The sequence below is a fragment of the Zonotrichia albicollis genome, chromosome Z (genome assembly GCF_047830755.1).
Source record: "Zonotrichia albicollis isolate bZonAlb1 chromosome Z, bZonAlb1.hap1, whole genome shotgun sequence".
Taxonomy (NCBI): domain Eukaryota; kingdom Metazoa; phylum Chordata; class Aves; order Passeriformes; family Passerellidae; genus Zonotrichia; species Zonotrichia albicollis.
The window spans coordinates 1,208,152-1,228,848 of record NC_133860.1 but is presented as its reverse complement, the minus strand read 5'-3'; the positions used below and the strand labels follow the sequence as shown (position 1 = coordinate 1,228,848).

Sequence of the window (20,697 nt, the reverse complement as noted above, 5' to 3'; positions counted from 1 at the left end):
AAACATTTTGTTTTCCCTTTAAAGCAGCCATAAGACTCTGGCTTTAGGCAAGAAGAAGAAGAAATAGTAGTGGCACTGTGGAACTTCTAGGCATATGACATTTGCAAATTACTATTACTATAGCTGAGAACAACCAGAACTAACTACATTCAGACAGCTTACAAATGCCATCACAGAAAAAAAGCTACTGAAGAGGAGGATATTTCAGGAGATTGCATGAGGGCTCTCAGGGAAAAGGTAAAGGTATCCTCATAAGATCTATTATTGCTTATGGCCAGTGGTCATCAAACCGTAACTCTGTTACTATTTGCAAAATAGTAACATGACACACAGGAATTTCAGTAAAACTCAGCCTGGCTATCGTAACTTTTGAGTTCTCCAGGAAAACCCCTCTCATACCTCCTGTCAGTTTGTCAAGGAAGCTTGACTTTGTGCAAAGTATTTGACAACAATAAAAATGAAACTCCTAAGGCAAAAAACTCAAACCATAAGTTCTCCATAAACCTGATTTTCATCATTACACTTTTAAATACTGTGAAATCTTCAGGAACTCTATATCTATGGGTACACAATAGGAGTGGGTTTTTATCAAAATGGTTTGTCTGGACCAACACCACCTGGGATCAGCCTCCCCTAGCCTGTGCCAGCCTTCAGTGCTGTTGCTCATTGTGTTCCATTACTGTACTGGTTTAATTGCAACAGTTCATTTGCTGCAACACCATGCTAATTAATCACGGGGCAGAAGCTTGTTTTTGTGCCAAGAGAACCAAGCTCTTTCTCCAAGAACTTGCAGCCTCACACAGTCAGTCTTGCCAGAGGAGAGATTTCTTCTTCCTTGAATATCAGTGAGAACTCTGGAGGACCGTGCACGGTCTTGGAGTGCAACATAAATAAAAGGACAGAGACGGGGAAGAGGTAGACTTGCACATGCAAAAGGCAAAGGGATCAAGGGCAGCAGCAATAAATAAGCAACTGCAAGGGAGGTAAAAGAAAAGGCTAATGAAAGCTGAGAACACACAGTGCATTTAGTGAAGCTCTAAGGAGTACAGAAGAGAATGAACTGCAGGCACAGAAAACAAAGAAGCAGAAAAGCCTACTCAGAGGCAAACTATAAAACCCAATGAACATCTGCTGATTGAGTTTCCAGGCTCTAAATACAACTATTATGAGCACGAGAAAAAGGACACTAACAATTTACCTTAAAATATATAAATCAGAACACCTCCTGGTCTAGAAATCCTCTATGTCATGGTCACGTCTTTCAACAATCTATTTTCACTAGATCACATTGTCGCTTCAAGCAATGCTTAAAGAGACAAAATCCACATTAAAGCTACAACACTGTCATTCTTTAAAAAAGTAAGCCCGAACCAATTCAGCCTCAGTAAAATCCCCTAAAAATCTTTGTTTTGCTAAAAAACTGTTTCAAGTATAATTTCATAACCATGTTCCAGCTAGATACATTCCTCTTTGCAAGGCCATACCAAGCAACTGCAATTGAAGTACTAGTTTGATTAGTAAGATTTTTGATAAATCATGGTAACATAGTGAAATTAATAAATTGAAATGTAAGTTCTTATACATTACAATGACAGAATTGCATCAATAATGGTGCGCAGCTCATTTCAGCTCCTTAAATGAAATGCATTATAAGGGACAAAGCATCACTGTCATGGCAATGGTACTGCATATTACTGGATTTCAAATCTAACACAAAGCTTACTCTATGAGTTGTTCTATTTATATTTTCTGTACAAAAGATGGGGCTTTACACTTGGTCTAAATAAATAATAATCACTAAATCTTGGCAGCATGGTTCTTTAACTATTCCAGGATAAGTCAGATAGATGATGTAAGGCTACCAGCTGTTCACAATTCCCATTCAGACAAATAAATAGCACAGCTTTAGACACAGCCCAGTTTGATGGAGGGAAAAAATCTAGAAAACACCAATAAAACTGAGCTGTAACTGGACAGTGAATTACTTCATTGACTTCAAAAGACCACATAAATCCATCATTTTCACTTCTCAGTAAAATCTCTGCTGTTAGATTAAAAAAATGAATGCTGACTCAGTTGTCAGAGTGACGCCCTGAAACCCTTTGAAGTCATGAATCAGCAATGGCAAAAGTTCACAAGAAATTCACATAACTTCTCAAGTTTGAGGTGTATTTCCTCTTGACATCTCTCTATTTCTCCCTTCCCCTTTCTCCATGGATGCTGATTCCTGTCCTCAGCTTTTCCTATACTGTAGAGTGCTTCCATCCTGTGCCTTTGCTTCCATCCTTGGCACATGACTGTGCCAGCCAAGACCATGACAGAACACTGGTGCTATGAAAAAGTCATTTAATGGGAAAGGGAATAATTTTTAACTTCGTTTTGATCCATTGGAAACTGTGTTTATACATTGTAAAGGAGCCAGACTGTGTGTGGATTTTAATCACTGTAGAATTTCCTGCTTCTCAGAAATGGTGTCCTACTAGTGCCTGACAGTAACACACAGATATACCAGATAAATCTGTCATCCTCAGGGATTTGGTATAATGCAGTCCTAAACATCCAAGACATCCACATCCACATCCACATCAGGAATTATTCACATTCTTTTAAGACTGAATTTACTATGAATGTGTCTTTGAAATATAAGTTTAACTTCAAAGCTGATTTAAGTGAACAAACTGAGCTGGATTCTGGATTAACAGAAAACTCATTATCACTAGAAACTCCCACATTACTGTATTTAAAAAACAAAATCTAAATTTAAACTTCCTTACTGTGATTTATTTCTGTAGTACTGCTTTTTCAGATCCTTATGAAGGCAGCATTATATGAGACAGAGCATATATAATGTCAACATCTGGTAAGAACTAAAACTGCAAAATTCTTCCTTTGTTCTCTTGGAAGGAAAACAACTTCCATGAAAAGCCACTGTAATTTGCTCTAAAAATTAACAGCAAAGGCACAAAGACAAACAGTGGAAAGGTTTTCCTCTTCTAGTTTTTCCTCTTTCTATCACCGTAGGTCATCCTTTGCAGCACTTTGCCTTTTTTTTCTTTAAATCAGAACAATTAAAAACTCTACTAAATTCTAATCATTCCTTTCAACAGAATGAAATGAAATGTTTAAATAAACTGACAATTTCTGAAGCTTACTAATTCATTTTAAGGAATTATTCATGCTAGGATACTGTCCTCTCTTGCCACTCCAAGACGGAAAAGTTTGACAGAATTAATTCAATAAATGTTCTGCAAGTGAATATTTTGTTTATTCACAGAAAGTTCCCTTGGTATTTCTATTCTTTTTTTTCTTTTTGATTCCAATATATACTGTGCTCCTATCATTTTCAAAGGCACAACAGTTCATGCACTTACAGAAATATTATTTGACCGCTTTCATAATCACAAGACAGTAGAGTTTATGATCCAGAGAGGAGAGAGGTGGTCAAAAATCAAGACCACTATAGCTATGACCTCTCTTTGAAAAAGTCCTGTGTGATAAGGTTCTGAAGGGAAATAGGCCTGTGGAGGCTGGTGGACATCAAACTGAATGTGAGCCAGCAACATGCTCTTGCTGCAAAGATGATGGATGGATTCTGGCCCGGATTAGGCAAAGTATTGACAGCAGATCAAGAGATGTGAGACTTCTGGTTTTCTCAGCTCTGTGAAGCCACAGGTGGAGTGCTGGATGCAGTTCTGGGCTCCCCAGCACAAAACAGACATGGACATATTGTCAGGAAAGGGACACCAAGATGATGGATGGATTCCAGCACTTCTCCTATGGGGAAAGGCTGAGAAAGCTGGGAGTGTTCATTCTGGAGAAGAAAGGCTCAGGGGATCTCACCAATGTACATAAACTCCTGCAGGGATGGTGCAAGGAGGATGGATCCAGGCTCTTTCCAGGGGTGCCCAGGGACAGCACCAGAGGTGATGGACACACACTGAAACACGGGAGGTTCCTCTGAACTCTTTTCCCTGTGAGGGTGAGCACAGGGTTACCCTGTGAGGGTAACTCAGGGGGGTGGTTGAGTCTCCATCCTTGGGGATATCCAAAAGCTTTTCACAGTCTTGGACACTCAGCTCCGAGTTGATCCCACCTGAGTAGGGGCTTAGACTAGGTGATCACCAGAGGTCCCTCAACCACTCTGTGATTCTATAAAGGGAAATGACATCTCCTTACTGAAGAATATGATTATGTAACATTCTGAATGAGATATGACACTTGCCTATAACTCATTGGCATCAATCATTATATTTAAAAGTGCTTAAATATGCTATAAAAAGAGATTCAGCCTAACACACAATACAGAAATATAGGAAGTTAAAAGAAATTCTCACAGGAAAGGAGAAAATGTACCTTCATGAAAAGCAATTAGTACATTTATTTCCATTCCAGAAGGGGTAGCTATTGAAATTCAACCACACGGAGTTTCACAAAGAAAGATAATTATGGGTATTCATAGGTATTCAACCCTGCAAAATGTGAGACAGAATCTGTAAGTTTTAAAAAGCATGGAAAAAAAGTTCTGCATTTTGCAGATCTCTCTCACCAAGTAACTAAATTAATACAGATTTCCATGCAATTTTGACTTGACAGCTATGAATCAATACTTTTTTTCCTACTTTGCTCCACAGGGAAGATACCCATTAGTGCAAGAGGAGAAATAAAGATATTCTGTCCATGCTTTAATCCTACATCTCATAAGACAGAAAAGTATAATTGGAAATACTGTTAGCAATTTTTGTTCTTCACATATAGCCTATTTGCTTCAGGCAGACAAAAATTTTTCTCTCAAAGATTTTCTTTGCTTATGTATTTCACTGAAATTAACTGCCTTCCACCAGGTGAGTTATACCGGGCAGACCATGACCTGTGCTATACCAAGCATCAAGAGAGAATAATCTCTGCCTACAGGAGTGAGATCACAACACACAAAAAGAAAGTAGCAGCCGATGAACAGGTCAACCACCACGAGTTTTTTAAATAAAAAGATCCAAGTACACTGGGAAATCAGTTTAAATTTAAAAAAAAAAAACCAAAACAAAACAAAAACACCTAAGTCAATAAATTAGACAAGAGCAGCATCAGCAGCTTGGAAAAAATTAGATGGTACAATGCTGTGCAAAAATAAAAGAAAAAAAAAGGAAAAAATAGATTAAGAGATGGAAAAAGGAACTTACTAAGATAAAATATTTTATCTGCGATGTAAAAAGGAAAAAGAAGTCAAATATGTAAAACGGCAAAGGACAGTTCTCAGACACTATTCTAAAGGGGGTACCTGATCTTTTCCACAGATGACAAACAGCCATTTGGTTTCTGTGCATGGCTGCAAATTCCATCTCAAGCAGATGTATCCAGGCAAAGGAAGGTTCAGCTGACATGCCTCTTGAGGAAGGGCAGTCCCAAGTACAGTTAACAGCCAGCTAGATTCTACTACCTCCTACCTGGCAACAGCTTAACAGTAAACAAACTGTGCAATTTAGGATGCAAAGTTCAAAAAATTATCTAACTAGAGGCATTCGGTCCCCTGAAGGATAGGAAGGAAACCAGAAGACTTGGGGATAGGATTATCACAGCCTGTTGTAGATGAAGGCCAGATAACACTTGCTTGTGTTCGCAAGCGATACTTTTGGGTTTACAGTCTGCAAAAGGAGGACTTTTCAAGATAGGCACCTGTGCTGCTTTGTGGGAACACCACCTTCAGCCAAAACTCTGTGGACACAGTTCAGAAGGACAGCCGAGTTGTCACTGGAATAGTTTTGGACTTTCCACATAGCATAGTAACAAATTTGTATTTCTCTGTCACCACAATCATGAATCACAGTTCTGTGCTGACAATTATAATTCCATCACTGCAATCAAACAATTTACTTTTTTTGTCAATGTTTCAAAAAGTTGTTCTGACAGATCAGAAGCCAGAGGTGCTGTTGTGAACCTATCAAACACTGAAACAGCCTCACATTTTAAAATGCATAAATGACCTGGTTTTAAAACAGTATCTTATTTCAGTTATCAGTAGATGGCCATAATCCTGATGTAAATTTCTATTTTGGGATATCACTACATTTTAGTGATATCCCAATACTCTGCAGTAAAATCCAGCAATCATCTTCTGAAGCATTTCAAAAATTCAGCAAGGATGCAGCGGGTAATTCACAAAACTTAGCATGCAACCAATAATATTACAAACAGCCATAAGGGGTATAGACAAGTATAGTGAAAAAATACTTATTTTCTTTACGTTTGGGAGGGCTGAAAAGATTTCTGTCAATATTTTGATTTTAATGAAAAATTTCCATATACAATTACAACAGAGTGAGAACCTGAAAGCCAATTTCCAGAGTCTTAATGAATATTTCTATTCATTAGAGATAGTTAAAATCTAAAGCTACAGAAAATATACATCATGCATACAGACAGTTAATTTATATGGGAAATTCTGACTTGGGACTGCCTAAAGCAGTTTGCCACCAGTGTCAAAAAGCCTTCTTTACAGGCATCAGATCCCTACACCAAACCTCCATCCTTCAGAATCTTTGAACTCAAAGGCCATCACAGAGTACATAAATTGGTGTATTATTACTACATGTAATAATATGAACATATAATAATTGTAATAACATGTTATAATTGGACTACAGAAGAGTCCAATTAAACTTTTCCATGTTACCTGAGAAGCAGAAATTCTAAACACAAGTAAAACCTGAAAGTAGAAGTACCGTGCAATGTCACAAAGATAGTAAAACCTAAACATAAGGAAAATACCCAGAAGTGACATGAACACATTTCCTCTTCAACTGTACATAAATTACTCAGAGCCCCAGAAGAGGAATGTAATGACACCCAACTGTAGGTGACTAAACCAATGACACAGCCTCTCTTCATGCTCTCTCTTCCCACATACACAGCACAGAAACTTCTGCCTTTGCAAACCTTGCAATCTATGGATTCTTCTTTCAGGATCTTGTATGTGTCCCTTTACAAACTACAAATCCAGAGACTGCAGAGGAATACATAAAAATACCTTCTGAAAGAAGAATCTTGTAATTGTTCCCACACAGAACCACGTTCTGCTATGTCCAAGTCTGATGAAAGGTAATAACATGTTTTTCTTTTCCAAGTTGGAAGAGGGAAAAGATTACAATCCCTATCTCCAAAAATCTTCCAGGAATTTTTATCTATGAACATCAAGTCTCTAAAAGCAATTGGACAATCCAATACATTGTTAATGGTACTTTCATAACATATATTTGTACTAACAGATTTTACAGCATATAAGGCATTTATCATGTTTTTTTTTAGGAGCAAGGGATATTAAAATAAATTATCAGGCAGATAAGTTACATAATCTTTGTATTTTTTCATTAGGAGGCTGCAGAAGAGCATTATCAGTGCTGACAGTGTCTGGGCATTTTGACTAATCTTTTTATAGTGCTTCAACTTAATAATAGCCAAGCCTGGAACACACTCTGTGCCTGATAAGCAGCTCGAACAAATCCAGGAAAAAAACATTTTCTTTGAAGTCACAATAGTTTTTAACACTGGAAATACTGCACGCTGTAAATTTCATATATTGATCATGCCAGAGCACCTTCATCTTGACTATGGACCCTGTCTAAAGGTTGCATTCAGACTGATAGTCACTGTCCAGGAGTATGCCCATTCAAGTTAACCACTGAAGCATTTTTAAAGTTATTATAGATACATCAATGCAACAGAGACACACTGGAAGTCTTTAAAATCTGTGATTGTATTTCACATCTAAGGTCTCTACACTCCTCATGAAATCAGCACGGAAAAATGTCAGGTTTGTGAGGTTGATTAGTGCTTCACAAAGCCCATGTGAACCAGGAAAGAGGAGTGAGCTCACCCAAAGATCTGCAAACTTTACCTCAGCATCTCTGAAACACTAAAGCTGGGAACACTCTTGTAAGGTGTTGCTACCTCCAGATGGAAGTTTTAACCAGCTTTCCACTAGAAATATTTAAGAAAGTTTCTCCTTAAGGTACTTTGATTTAAGCATAATGGGTTGCGGTGCTCACTTTTCTAATAGTTTAGCAGTTCACACTGTTCACCTTTTTGGTTTGCCTACTGTTAGGAAAAAATCAGTTATGCAACTTTATCAAGGTTAAAATAACTCTAAAATACGCCACGTTTGCAGTTTGATAACCACATTCCATTCTGTTCTATTGTAAGGCTGCAATATTTTAAAGGATTAATAATCTGTCACATTTCCCAAAACATCCTCTGACTGGGGAAAAGACACCACATCTGTTAGCAAGGCACAGCATACCCTTCTGTGTTACAACCTGTACACCTCTGGCACTGATAGCCAAGGCTATAGCCTGTAGCAGAGATGGAATTGCAGTAGAATATGGAGTTTACTCGCTCATGAGAGGTACTGGAAATACCCTGGCACATTTGTTGCATGACCAGAGACCATTCAGGAAGCAGATCAAGTATTAGGGTGATATTTGCTCACTAATTTTCTTGGAAGACGACCAAGCTCAGGAAGATAAAACAAGTGTTTGGGATTTAATCCTACTCTGGAACACATAAAAAACCTCTTCCCCATTCCATCAGTGCTCTTTCCCCACGCCTAGGTATGGTGACAGCACAAGCTGGCACTTGCTCTACAGGAACAGAGGCACACATGGGAAAGTACCTCAGGGTGGGGATGGCTCCTTCTGAACTCTTCCTCTGCCAGGGAGGCTTTGAGTGATGCCCTGCTCCTCTGCTGATTACCCACCTCAACCCACAGCTCCCTCACACTCACTGGATTTGTGTACACAACTTCAAGCCATGCAGCCCCTCTTATTTCTGCAGTTCTCCTTCTGCAATGTTCTTCATCAGATACTAGTTCATAAGTACAGCAGAAGTGGAACACAAATCTGAGAAGGAAGTGCAACATTGTCCTACCATAAAATTACTAAAAAGTCAGAATTTAAGCCTTTCAGACTTGATCCTTTCTTCAAATGTAAGATTTTGGTGAAGTCTTTTGTATGAACTCATTTTTCTGCTTCCTACAGACACCAGCTTTGACACCTATTCTTCCTTCTCCTCCCCTAAATTTCAAACACCTTGTTGTTGAAACAAACAAAAAAGTTAGTAATTTCTCCAAGACAAACAACCCATCTGTTTATTCCAGTCAATATTGAAGGGTTAAAGAATATGAAGCCGTAGCTAATGCTGTCACATACAACACCTGTATCCTAAACACTTGACCTCCAAATATCAAGAAGCAGGAGGTAAAAAGTGTGCACCTAAAGCAGCATGCTATGTCCTAATTTTGTCATGCAGAAAATAATAAAATAAACTTTTCAGATATTATACACCATCAACTCATGCAGCAAGTGCTAAAAGAATGCAATAGACAGTAATATAATACAAATCAGCTGCAATGCTGAACATATTGCTTTACTATAATACCGGCCCTTACATCATTACAAAATCTCTTAGGCACAGTCTTACTACCAGCAAATTCACAAGGCTCGCTTAATGAAAATTATACCAAAGAACATAGCTTGGCTTTTAATTCAAGGATAAAATTAATCTCTTTAGTATGCAATCGAGAAAAATATCATTAAGCTCAGCACTTTACATCTCCTTCACATTCCTGCAGTAATAATTTTAACCATCCCAACATTAGCACAGGCATAACTGCTGGCCACATTCAGTCCATCAGGCGTACCAGGTCAGACAACAGCTCTCTATTTCAGCACACCATCTCCACAGTGAATGGCCAGGAGAGCAGGTAACATCAGTGTTAGTATGTAAGGGATAATTCCTCAGAATATGGGGGTTTAAAGCCTTTGAATTTGGAAGAAAATACAGGTTAGACAATCTAGCTCTTTCTAGATGAACACCTCCTTCTGCAGAATAGACAATTTAACAGGTACAAAGCATTTAAATTTTTTTTAAATTCATTTTTAGTGATGAATAAAATCGTCTGCAATTACAGGCACCCCACTGTTAACCTGTACATGTTTTCAGTAAAAGTCATGATGTTGGCTGTAAAAATATGCCTTGTGTTTACAACAAAGGCTTTCAGAATTGTATGAGTAAGAAGTTGAAGGGATCCAATGAGAGCTTTCATAATTTGGGTATTAAGTTATGCATAAAAATCACATCCTTCCTTGAGTCAAGCCTTAAAGGCAATCTCTGCAAATTGTTTTAGAAGGCCCATTTCAGAATAGTAGAACAGAGATTTTTTGACTACTGTTACCTACTTACAAATGTACCACAGGCTGCTGTAGATCCTCACAGACTACACAACAGTGTTGCCTCTCTTACTATATCTTTTATATATATATATATATATATATATATATATATATATATATATCAAAGAAGCCCCTAACAAAACAAGCCACCAAGCTTAACACCACCTTGCTATGTAAGAACAAGGTTTCTTCTCTCTAGGCAGGTACAACATGACAAATCCACCATGCAAACAGCAAACTGGGAATCTTTCTTTCTTTCTTTGGACTTGAAACTTGAAGGCAAAGAAGAGCAGAAGAAATGGGGTAACATGAACTGACACGTTTCAGTAACAAAACAGCTTGAACTCTGGAGCTAGGGAACAACAAAGCATAAGTTTTGTGGAGATCTGAATGACTTATAACAGAAATCGGATTTTTTTTCATCTGCTTTCTGCATGACCTTTGGATGGGGCAGGTGAGTAAATAAAGACTATCAAGATCTCTGTTTACCCAGACAAGAGTTTAGGAATAGCAAACATCAACTATACACAAGTTCCTGCAATCACACTCTGTCTTGGACAAGAAACATATCCTTTAATTCTTGCCAAAGAAAGATGTTAATCTCAGCTAGAAAGTTCTAATACAGATGGAATGAATTGCAATACATTTATTTTCTATTTTGTCTAATGTATCCAGTCAAGAATGCATTTATTATATCTTCAGGGCTTTGTAGCTTTCCTGTTTATTTTAATAACAGTAGTTTCATGCCTAGAGCTCCATGTACTGAGCTAAAGAGATCAAGGCACCTACACGAAAACCCACTGTGTATCATGTGAATCATAGTACTTCTTGGTCTGTTATAATATTTGCCATTCAGGTATGTACAGCAGTAGCAGCCCACTGTAATATCAGCATATGAGCTGAATGTAGAGACAGAGGTGCAGGTGAACACAAACTAAGACACCAGCCATTTATTCAAATTCATGTTGTAGCCATTTTCCCATCATTTAATTGAACACAAGGCTACTGTCCTTCATTGACCAAAAATAAACACGGTGTACAGAAGACAGAGCCACAAAGGAAGGAGAAGAGCATAACAAAGATGGGAAAAATACAGGTACATAAACCACAGGTACAACCTTTACCAGCACGTTTTACCTTCCATTACAGCCAGTACCAGTCACCAATAGGGAAAGGTCTAACAGAAGCATAGATAATACAGAGAGCTGTTTGAGAAATTAATAATTAGGGGTGAGCAGCTGCCAATTACTACTTATGCATCTTCTTCCCTAGAGAGGTGGATAATGATGTTTCTGTGAGGCTTCCATGTTTCACACTGAAAACCCAGTGTTTTAACCAAGATGACTGCTGAAGCTGACCCATCCCTTCTTGGTGACTGGCTAAGGCTCAAACTGCAAAGATGAAGATGAGCAGCAAGCAAATGATGATAAGCAGCTGGGGAAAGTTAGGAGTTTTATGATCTTCTCTGCTATGTCTGCAGTCAAAAACGGGCCTATTTCTAACCCACCTGTGGCACCGAGTACAAATGTGAACTAAGGACTAAAGAAAGCTTGTTGGGAAAAAAAACCCCCACCTAAACAATGACAATGTTGCACGGTCACAGACTCCTATCAATATCTCCCATGTTAAAACGTCAGAAAGAAAAGGTATTTCTCACAACAAAAGTCTTACTCAGTCAGTGCATGAAGGAAACATGAATAAGTAATTTCAAGGTGGCAATGTAAATAGTACCTGCTCCAAATATTGACTCCAGTATCAATTCTTTGAGACACTCCATGATCTATGTTATCTTGCAAAGTCTTGAAAATTAAATGTTGAGGGCATAGAAAGCAGTAATCACCATCAATACAACCACAGCCAGAAACTGACCAAAAGTAACCCAGGTTTATATGCGGAATTTATGAACCCCACTTACGCTGAAATGCCAATACAGAATTTCTAAGCAATACTTTGAAAAAAGTAACACAGAAATAATGAAATTTAACAATTTTTGCTTTAAGGAGAAATACAAATGGTATTTCTTTTGTCAGAATCTCCCAGTCACAAACCTACTGTCCTCTAGTATGGCAGGGTACAGCACTTACTTAACTCTCACGTATTTACTGTGCTTCCTTCTACATGGTTGTCTCCCTCACAAGCCTACTGATTTATTCCACTTATATCATTATTCCATTCTATACCTCAGTGTCTCCTTTCTCTATACCATTAAATCCAGAAACTGTTAACTCTCTTATTCTGCCAAGCATATCCTATGCTTAAAAAATCAAGCTTATAAAGGATATGCCACAGTAAATGGTGTATTAAAAAATGGGCAAAAGGAACAGAGAAGCACTTCAGTTAAACTGGGACAAGACAGACTGCAGATTCAATTTCCTACAAAATGACCTTAATCAAATGATTGGGATTTCATAGCATAACTAAATTAGCAGTTCTCAGTAAAGCCCATAAGGATTACACATCTAAGACATTCCACTAACTGACAGAGTATGCCACTTCTAAAGCATTTATTAAGAATTAGCATAACATCTGATATGGCTTTAATTTCAAATTTATTAAAAACACACACAATCATGTTACACTAAAACATACCCACAATTATAAGAAACAACAGCTTGACTATGGCTTCCAGTGAAAAAGGAGAAAGTTTCTCATGACTTGTTTTCTTTTAGGCAATGAAGGAAAGTAACCTAATTCATCTAACCTAAACAAACAGTATCACCTTGGCTAAATACAAGTAAAATAACTTCTGCCAATGTTGTTGTCTTACCAATAATTTTTTGTCATTTTCTACTCACCCCACTTCCCTCCTAAATTAATCACCATCTGTTTAATCTCAACTGAGATCTCCATATTTCACCTACTGCAAAGATGAATGTTGGGTATAAACACAGCTCTCAGAGGGAAGGCAATCACTGCTGCAGGGTAACAGGAAAAATGTCTCTACATGGTTGCAATCGTTAGCCTTTCACCACTCATTCAGAGCAAAGCAGCAAAAAAGTTCAGGTCATTTCCTGACTGGCACAGTAAGTTATAGCAAGATACACATTCTATTAATTTTTAATTGCATTGCTTGCGGACTGAAAGCCCGAATGGGGAATGTTTCTTTTTAAAGCGTAAAGAAGGGCACTGAAACTGCTTACCTCACTCAGCTCTGCAGGGGATTCATTTCCATATTTCATAGCAACTCCAGAATTCATGATTAGACTTCTCAGGGCTTGATGATTTCTGCAGATTGTAATGCTTCAAAGCTTTGTTCAACTGATTCAATACTTTCTTCTCCAAAATTTTTCTCTCTTATACATTTTGCTCTAGACAGCCATTTTTACTCCACATTGAGAGTTTAAGTTAATGATGTCAGATCTTCTGGAAGAGCCAAACTGGTTTTGACTTCACAGACAATCCATTGCTTAGAGAGGCTTGTTAATAATGTGAAGAGCTCAGAGAATGCAGGGAATGAAGTGCTTACCAGGATCCCAGGGCTGTCTTAGTCCATCTACAAGGCATGCTTCATCTCTTCTGTCTGCTTTATGCAGCTCTTTTCCACAACTCTGTTAAAGGGTATCTCTCAATGCCGCTGAACAGACTCAGAAAAATTTGATGAGCTTCACACAAGTTCACAGAGAAATTAAAAGGAGAGTGCTGCTATAGTCCTCAGTATTTGGGGAGGCAGAAAGGAAACGAGAAGAAAGCTCCCTTCCCCGGGAGAAACCAACGCTGCACTTCACGCTGAAGTTTCCCCTGCCAGTGAGCCTGGAGTTTAAGTGGTTTATGATCAAACACAGCTGTCTTGCTGCTGGCTAAAGGGTGCATGGAAGGGGCGGTGCCAAAAGGAGAGCGCAAGTGGGAGGGAGGGAGGGAGAGAGCTACAGAGAGTTCATTTTGGAACTACAGGCATCTCTCCAGCTTTCTGCATACTAATTACTATACAGAAAACTATAAAGCTAAGTAACAGGAAATGCCACCTGGATAACAATAAATTGGATTCCTATTTCCCTATTCCTGTGTGTAATTAAGGAAGGAAAAATGGGGGGCTGTAGGGGGTGGGGGGGTTGTAATGATTTCAAAAGGTCAAGTAAGCCTGAAAGCACCATTAGAATGCTGCAGATTTTACATAACTGACATTTTACAAAGAGTTCAGGAGATGGTACTAGAAGAAGGGGAGAAAAAAGCATTTGCTTTCAACATTCTGCTAAAAATACAGGAAAAATCCTTAATAAACTGGATTTGTGGACATGCTGTACCCCTTACAAGAAACAACAACTCCTTTTCCCCTTTCTTCTGTTCCCTAAAACACAGCCCCACACATTTTTTGATTGGATTCTGATTTACTTGGGTCAGATGTAGGAAACACAATCCTCTGCAGCGGAAATTTATCTGACCATCTTAATACAGTGTATTATTGAAGTGCCAAATTAGTTCAGGAAAAAACCCCAAATATAAGAGTCAGGAATAAATGCTATACAGGCTGTGCCTCTATCCTTGCACTCTGGCAAAAACGTCTTCATGGGAAACAATGTACACCAAGAGCAACATTTTGAAAATAATCCTGTGAGTATTTCTTTCTCCTCTGTTAGTCACAGATTAGTATAAGCATGCAGACATAGGGATAATTCACCCCAATTCACTACAAGAAGCACATTAAGATCTAGAATCCAGAAAAGCACACTTATATTGCTCTACGGTGCTACAGACTTGTCACACATCCTGGGTCCCTGTCCTTCCTCCATGCCCAGCAGCAGGAGCTGTAACACTCCTGTGGCTCATAGGGTAACAGGAATGCCACGATCTCATTCCAAGATGTTTTACTTTCATCTTTCAGGTCTCCAGTTTGCTTTAGCAGAGTCTGTATTTTGGGGTTTCCAGTTCTCTTTTCATGCCCACTTTGCATCACCTCCACTCTCCATTGTTTTCCCCATCGAGTGCAACCTCCCCGTCCCACCTTCACATTCAGGTCTGCCTCTGTGTTCAGTGCTTCTGTGTATATTCGTCCTTACTCTTGTGCTTTGTCTCCCGCATACGTTTCCAGTTATGGCCCCCGCAATCCCGGCGAAGAGCGGCACTGCTCTCTGCCGGCCGAGGAGGTGGCTCACGGCACAGGCGACACCGGGGCAGTGTCCCAGGGCTGCTCCCTCCGGCGAGGAGGGAGGCGCAGGCAGCTCCAGGCTGCAGCACGGGAACAGCAGATAGCAGGGCTGAACACTGATCTCCTGCACATTGAAATGTGATTAACAGGGATCTATACCCAGAAACAAACGTGCTCTATAGTGACTCAGCACATTTTTCATAGGTAAGTTAAAACCCAACAACTTCCATTCAAAACTTCCTGCAGCTGACACAGTACATTTTAAAATGTTTTATCTTTTCAAAACTATGCCTTCAAAAACAAGGCAGTCTTTCGTATTTTGTATCACTACCCATATTAACTTTATTTTCCTGTTTATAATCTGCTCTGATCCTATCTTCATCCAGCTCTATCATATCAATCACAGGGTTGAGCCTCAGTATTAATACTAAGAATAAAGTTCTGAGGTTTCTCCTTCTCTAAAGGAACTCCTATGGGTACAATACATTGCATTTCCCATGCTCTATCCCTATACTGCCAAATACTTCCCTGCTGACTGTGAACAGGCATTCAGAAATTAGAGAGTTCTGATTTATTTTCTTCAAAACTCAACATTGTATGTCCATTTCTGGCAGACCAGCCATCAGACAGATCTCAGCACATGATACTATATCCCAAGCAGGACACTTCAGGATCTGAACAAGATCTACTCTGCATTTACACCTATGCTACACAGGATTTTTTTCCTGCCTTTTTCCTACTCTGTGCAGTAACATGGTTGAAAGAGACAGAGACTGACTGAAAAACAACATCAGAATTCACACACAGAGTTAGGGACAGCTCCAATTGTGCCTAAGAACCTGGTAGATACATGTAGGTACTTTCAGAACAAAGTTTGTTTAACATTAAAAATTAATAATAACTCATGTGCAGATGAATGAAATGGTTAAACCAAACTCTGATGAGAAATTATTTTACTTTAGCCCCAGAGGACTCCCACTGCAACCTCTGCTGACTTGCATTGTGTGGTATGGGATTAGACATTTCTCAGTTGGAAGCATCAAGTGTTAACTAACCCATAAAAATTGGCAACACTTGTTTCAACATCCTTATAAACTGTGCAGGCATTTCTTTACTGTGAAGGGCTAGCGAGGACTAAGTGTAATCATTCTCCTAAAACAGTCACTATTATATCACATTTTTAAAACAGGAGCATCAAGAACATATCCTGAACCTCTGAAGATGTAGAACTTGTTCCTGTGTGAAATGTCATATTGTCTTGCATTTCTCCAAGTCCATTAACTAACCCAATGAAAATGTTACATCCTGAAATCAAATTCGCCTGATAGACCTGCCCAGCTGTCCGCAGGCTGTTTCACCACTTCCAAATACATGTGAGTGACTTGATACAATAGCGGGTACTAAGAACTTTGTCTAAGCCAAAGTGTATTTTCCCACTGCCTTGTGCCAAAGGCAGGCTTCAAAGCAAACAAAAGAAAACCTCAAGTATGCCAATTTTGCTTTGCCAGGAAATGAACAGAGCACCCTGTGACTCAGTGAGAGAGGGCCTGTTGGACTCAGTCCCTCTCTGTTGTTTGGCAGCTGACTGTTCATTCTCTGTCTTGGTGACTCAGTTCTCTGCCTCGAAGAGCAATGCTTTCTTGCCTTCAGCCTTGTTCCTGCCTCTTTCTTTAGCCTCTGCAGGCAGGTAGGGAGTGGACTGGGAGTGGGAAGAAGAATCAGATTCAGTTTCTTAGCCCAAGATGACACATTGTCAGTGGATGCCTCAGTGTGGAAGTAGGTAACAAGAAGATGGACAAACCTGACTAGCACAGAAACTTCGGAAACAACATACACCACACACTTTCTGTCTGAGACAGATACACTGGTCTGGGCTTCCACTCAGTTACAGGGCATTTCTGATCCATTACTGCCTTATGTACCTCTAAAGCACTCATGATGCACACACTGCTTGTGATAAGTGCATTTGCACTGACAGATTCTTTCCAAGATAATTTCAGAATTATGCAGCAACAACCATTAGTGTGGCCAGTTTGCTGATTGTTGAACTAAATCCTATGGCCACCCTATTCCATTTGTTTACTCTCATTCAGCTGCAGAAAAAGAATCACTGGCATATGTCTGAGATTCACTGACAATTTCTAGTTTATTGATTGTATCTGAATAAGCATTTAATAAGATTTGCCCTATCATGTGGTGTGAAAGGATTTTTTGGGACAAGTGACAACTCCATCACCTCATCTGTACTTCTGAAAGTGCCACAAAATATGCAAAACACTGGTATTCTCATTATTTTATAAGACCTCTCCCTCATAATATGTCTCAGTAATTACAATAGTCTATTTACTTACAGTTACTAGAGCAGGTGTCACACTTGGCACACATGAATATTCCTTCCTTGTTTCAACAGCTGTAGAGTAAAAACTACAGCATAAAAGTAATTATCTACTAAATATGTGCATGTCACATATTCTTCAGCATAGTGTGTACCACTTTCAGAGTTTCACTCTGCATGCAACATGCACCATTAGCTGATCACGATTCCAAGATGTATGAAATAAGGCCTCCTTGGCTGGTTCTGTTTAATTAACTCTGTAATTGAAATGCAACTAATTGAGGTCTACTGAGCATTTAGTTCCTGTTTGTTCTAGTATCATCCCTACAGTTAGAACAGACTCTAACTCACCCTGCACAATCCAACACACAAATCACACCTATAAGTATTGCAAATCTAGTACAAACAACTTGAGTACTATTTTTTTTTTCCTTTTCATTCTTACACAAAACACACTGGCATAGTGCCAAAGTCCAAATTTCCATTAGAAAATAGCACTCCGATTAGTATGATAGCTAAACTTGGAAGCAGATATTCAATACAATATACAAGTTGGATAATGTTTCCAGAAAATTCTTTATTCAATAGCACTAATGCACCATGATTTAAGAGGGAGAGGCTGAAAGGGATGGTAGGCTCATGATGCAAACTGTTCTCATTAGTGACAGTAAAGGTTATGCACATAGGCTGAGAAAACAAATCCAACCCATTTGAAACAATTGGAATTAACCTTACACTGAAAAATGAAACACTGTCTCTGAAGAAAACATGAGCAAATATTTTTCTTTCCTTCAATCAAACCATCTCAATTAGTCTGAAACAGATAATATGTCTAGAACAATATAATTACGAAACAGCACTTCAATCAGCTACTCTCACCTGTTCACCCTTCCTTAGCTACTCAATTCACTTAAAAACTCACGTCCTTGACCTGACCAGTCTCCTTGGGAGTTCACATTTGATCCCTCTTTCCATCCTCCAGTATTTCACTCCAGGAAGCCACTCACCAACCTGTCAAACAAACACTCTCATTTGTGTCATTTCATCCAAGCCTATCATATTCATTTGTATTCCCACTGACCCCACAAAACCTCAGCATCAGGCTAGGACAGGAAAAGGACTAGGAGTCAATTTGTGCCTGTTATTTATGTTGGTGACTTGTCTGTGAGGACAAGGAGAGACAACAGCCATGTCTATGTCACAGCCACCTAGTTATCATCGCTTTATTTGCTCTTTGCTTAGAAATACCAACACGGCCATTCTGTAAACTACAATTCTTGCCATCATCCTTCTGCTTAGCATGCCTTCATATCCATAATTCCTCCAGTTATTAACCTCAAGAAAATTAATTCATTTCACTTCAAGTCCCTACTATCTTGGTAGCCATTTTGTATTTCCTCCTGTCTATCAGTTGTGAACGGAATCTCTTCCAAAATTTCTGACTTTTATAGGAAGATCTGCAAGAATCCAGAAAGAATCCCCTGCTAAGTCTCTCCTATTTTTCCCAATCTCTAATAGTGAGGTTTCTTCTATTCCCTCCTTAATCCTTACCTCTCTTTTGTTTCTTGTCTTTCAGAGGCTCTCATTTCCAGCTCCAGTCCCCATTCCACAGTTATGATCATGCCTCTGCAAGTATTCAGCAGCCCTTGAAATATACCAAGACATCTGCATGTAATTATTTTCCTAACACCAAGATTTCTCTCCACTCTGACTTTCCACAGGCACACTGAACACTCAACTCCCTCACTTGGAGTGTTCTGAACCATGGATCGATGATGATGTGAGTTCCCACAAAGAAAGGGGATGGATCTTGGCCCCTGGATTACATCAGAACTGTGCTTTGGCACTTCATCCCCCACCTAGCCAAGCATCCCATTTCACCATCTGTGGACAAGATCTCTGAATGTTTAACAGATGAACTGTCGGATAGTTTCTGACTATATGTGCATACACACACACACACACATGTACACTTATTTCACCCATTTGTGTATGTACAGTGTGTGACCTTTGTAAATATCCTGTACATACTTTCACAAACAAGTGTGCACACACACATACTCTCATACATGCATGTACATACACTTAGCTATATCTATCCATCTATCTATTTATCTACCTATGTATATTTGGATCCAGTGAAATGTTCCACTTGAAATATCTTCAGTCCAACTAATTCGAACAAATGCTAAGCAAGCATCTGACAGATCTCTGCTTGAAGCCCTGCAAGACTTTAGCTGGCATGAGCACTTAAAATACAAGAATGTCAACTTGTCTGACCACTTAAAGGTTTGGCTTTCTTTCTTAAAGCAGAAATTATAGCTAAAATTACCTTAACAATGACATGAGCTGAAGTAATGTATCGAAAAATTTTAGTGAATCAAACCCTCTAGTTTTCAACTAGATCTATTCTATGATTGTTGTAACTGAATTTCTACAGCCCTCATCTACATTCATTAATTTGATATATTTTGTGTCTGCATAGTTTAGTAGCTGCTTATGAAGTTGGTCTACAGATCACTTCTCAACTCTCTACTAGCCAATAAATACTAGATTTTTTTTTCTAAAGATCTGGTATTTGTGGGTTTTTTCTCTCTGTGGACAGCTAAACATAAAATCCAAACTCTCTGTTCTAACCTGACCTATAGATCTGGTAAAGAAAATTATTTTTTTCCCCTTCTAAATGCTTTCCCATATACAATTTAAATCTCCCCAGTGACATTTTTCCTCTACATTTTCCTACATTTAAGTTTCTTATCATAACCTTCAAGGCCATCTTACATCTGCCTCACTCATGTCTACTTCAGCCTTCGTACCTGTCAGCTCCATTTTACATTTTAAGGGACAGCACACAACACTGCTTCAGCATTTATGATCTCTCTTTCTTGTATGGTTTTATTTGATTCGACATCCCAAGACATTTTTCTCAAGCCACTTAAACTTACTTCAGATGATTACAGAACTAAAATCTTTATTTTCAGGCCTCATCTGGAGGTGCTACAGACTTGTCACAAGTTCCTTACTTTAAGAAATTATTTGCTTACTGTTTCTAGTGTTTA

General features: G+C 38.8%; 1 protein-coding gene across 4 annotated transcripts in view; it reads right to left on the bottom strand.

Moving 5' to 3' along the window:
* MCC (MCC regulator of WNT signaling pathway) overlaps positions 1-20,697 on the bottom strand; it is a 184,000-nt gene that overhangs the window by 125,508 nt on the left and 37,795 nt on the right. Inside the window, exon 1 of one of the 4 annotated variants that reach the window (XM_005494561.4) lies at positions 13,361-14,166. The exons of the other annotated variants lie outside the window; for them this stretch is intronic. Coding sequence (XP_005494618.2) covers positions 13,361-13,417 — 57 coding nt within the window. The 5' untranslated portion in view covers positions 13,418-14,166. Of the gene's footprint in view, positions 1-13,360; positions 14,167-20,697 lie in introns of those variants that run through there. 4 annotated transcript variants of the gene reach the window in all.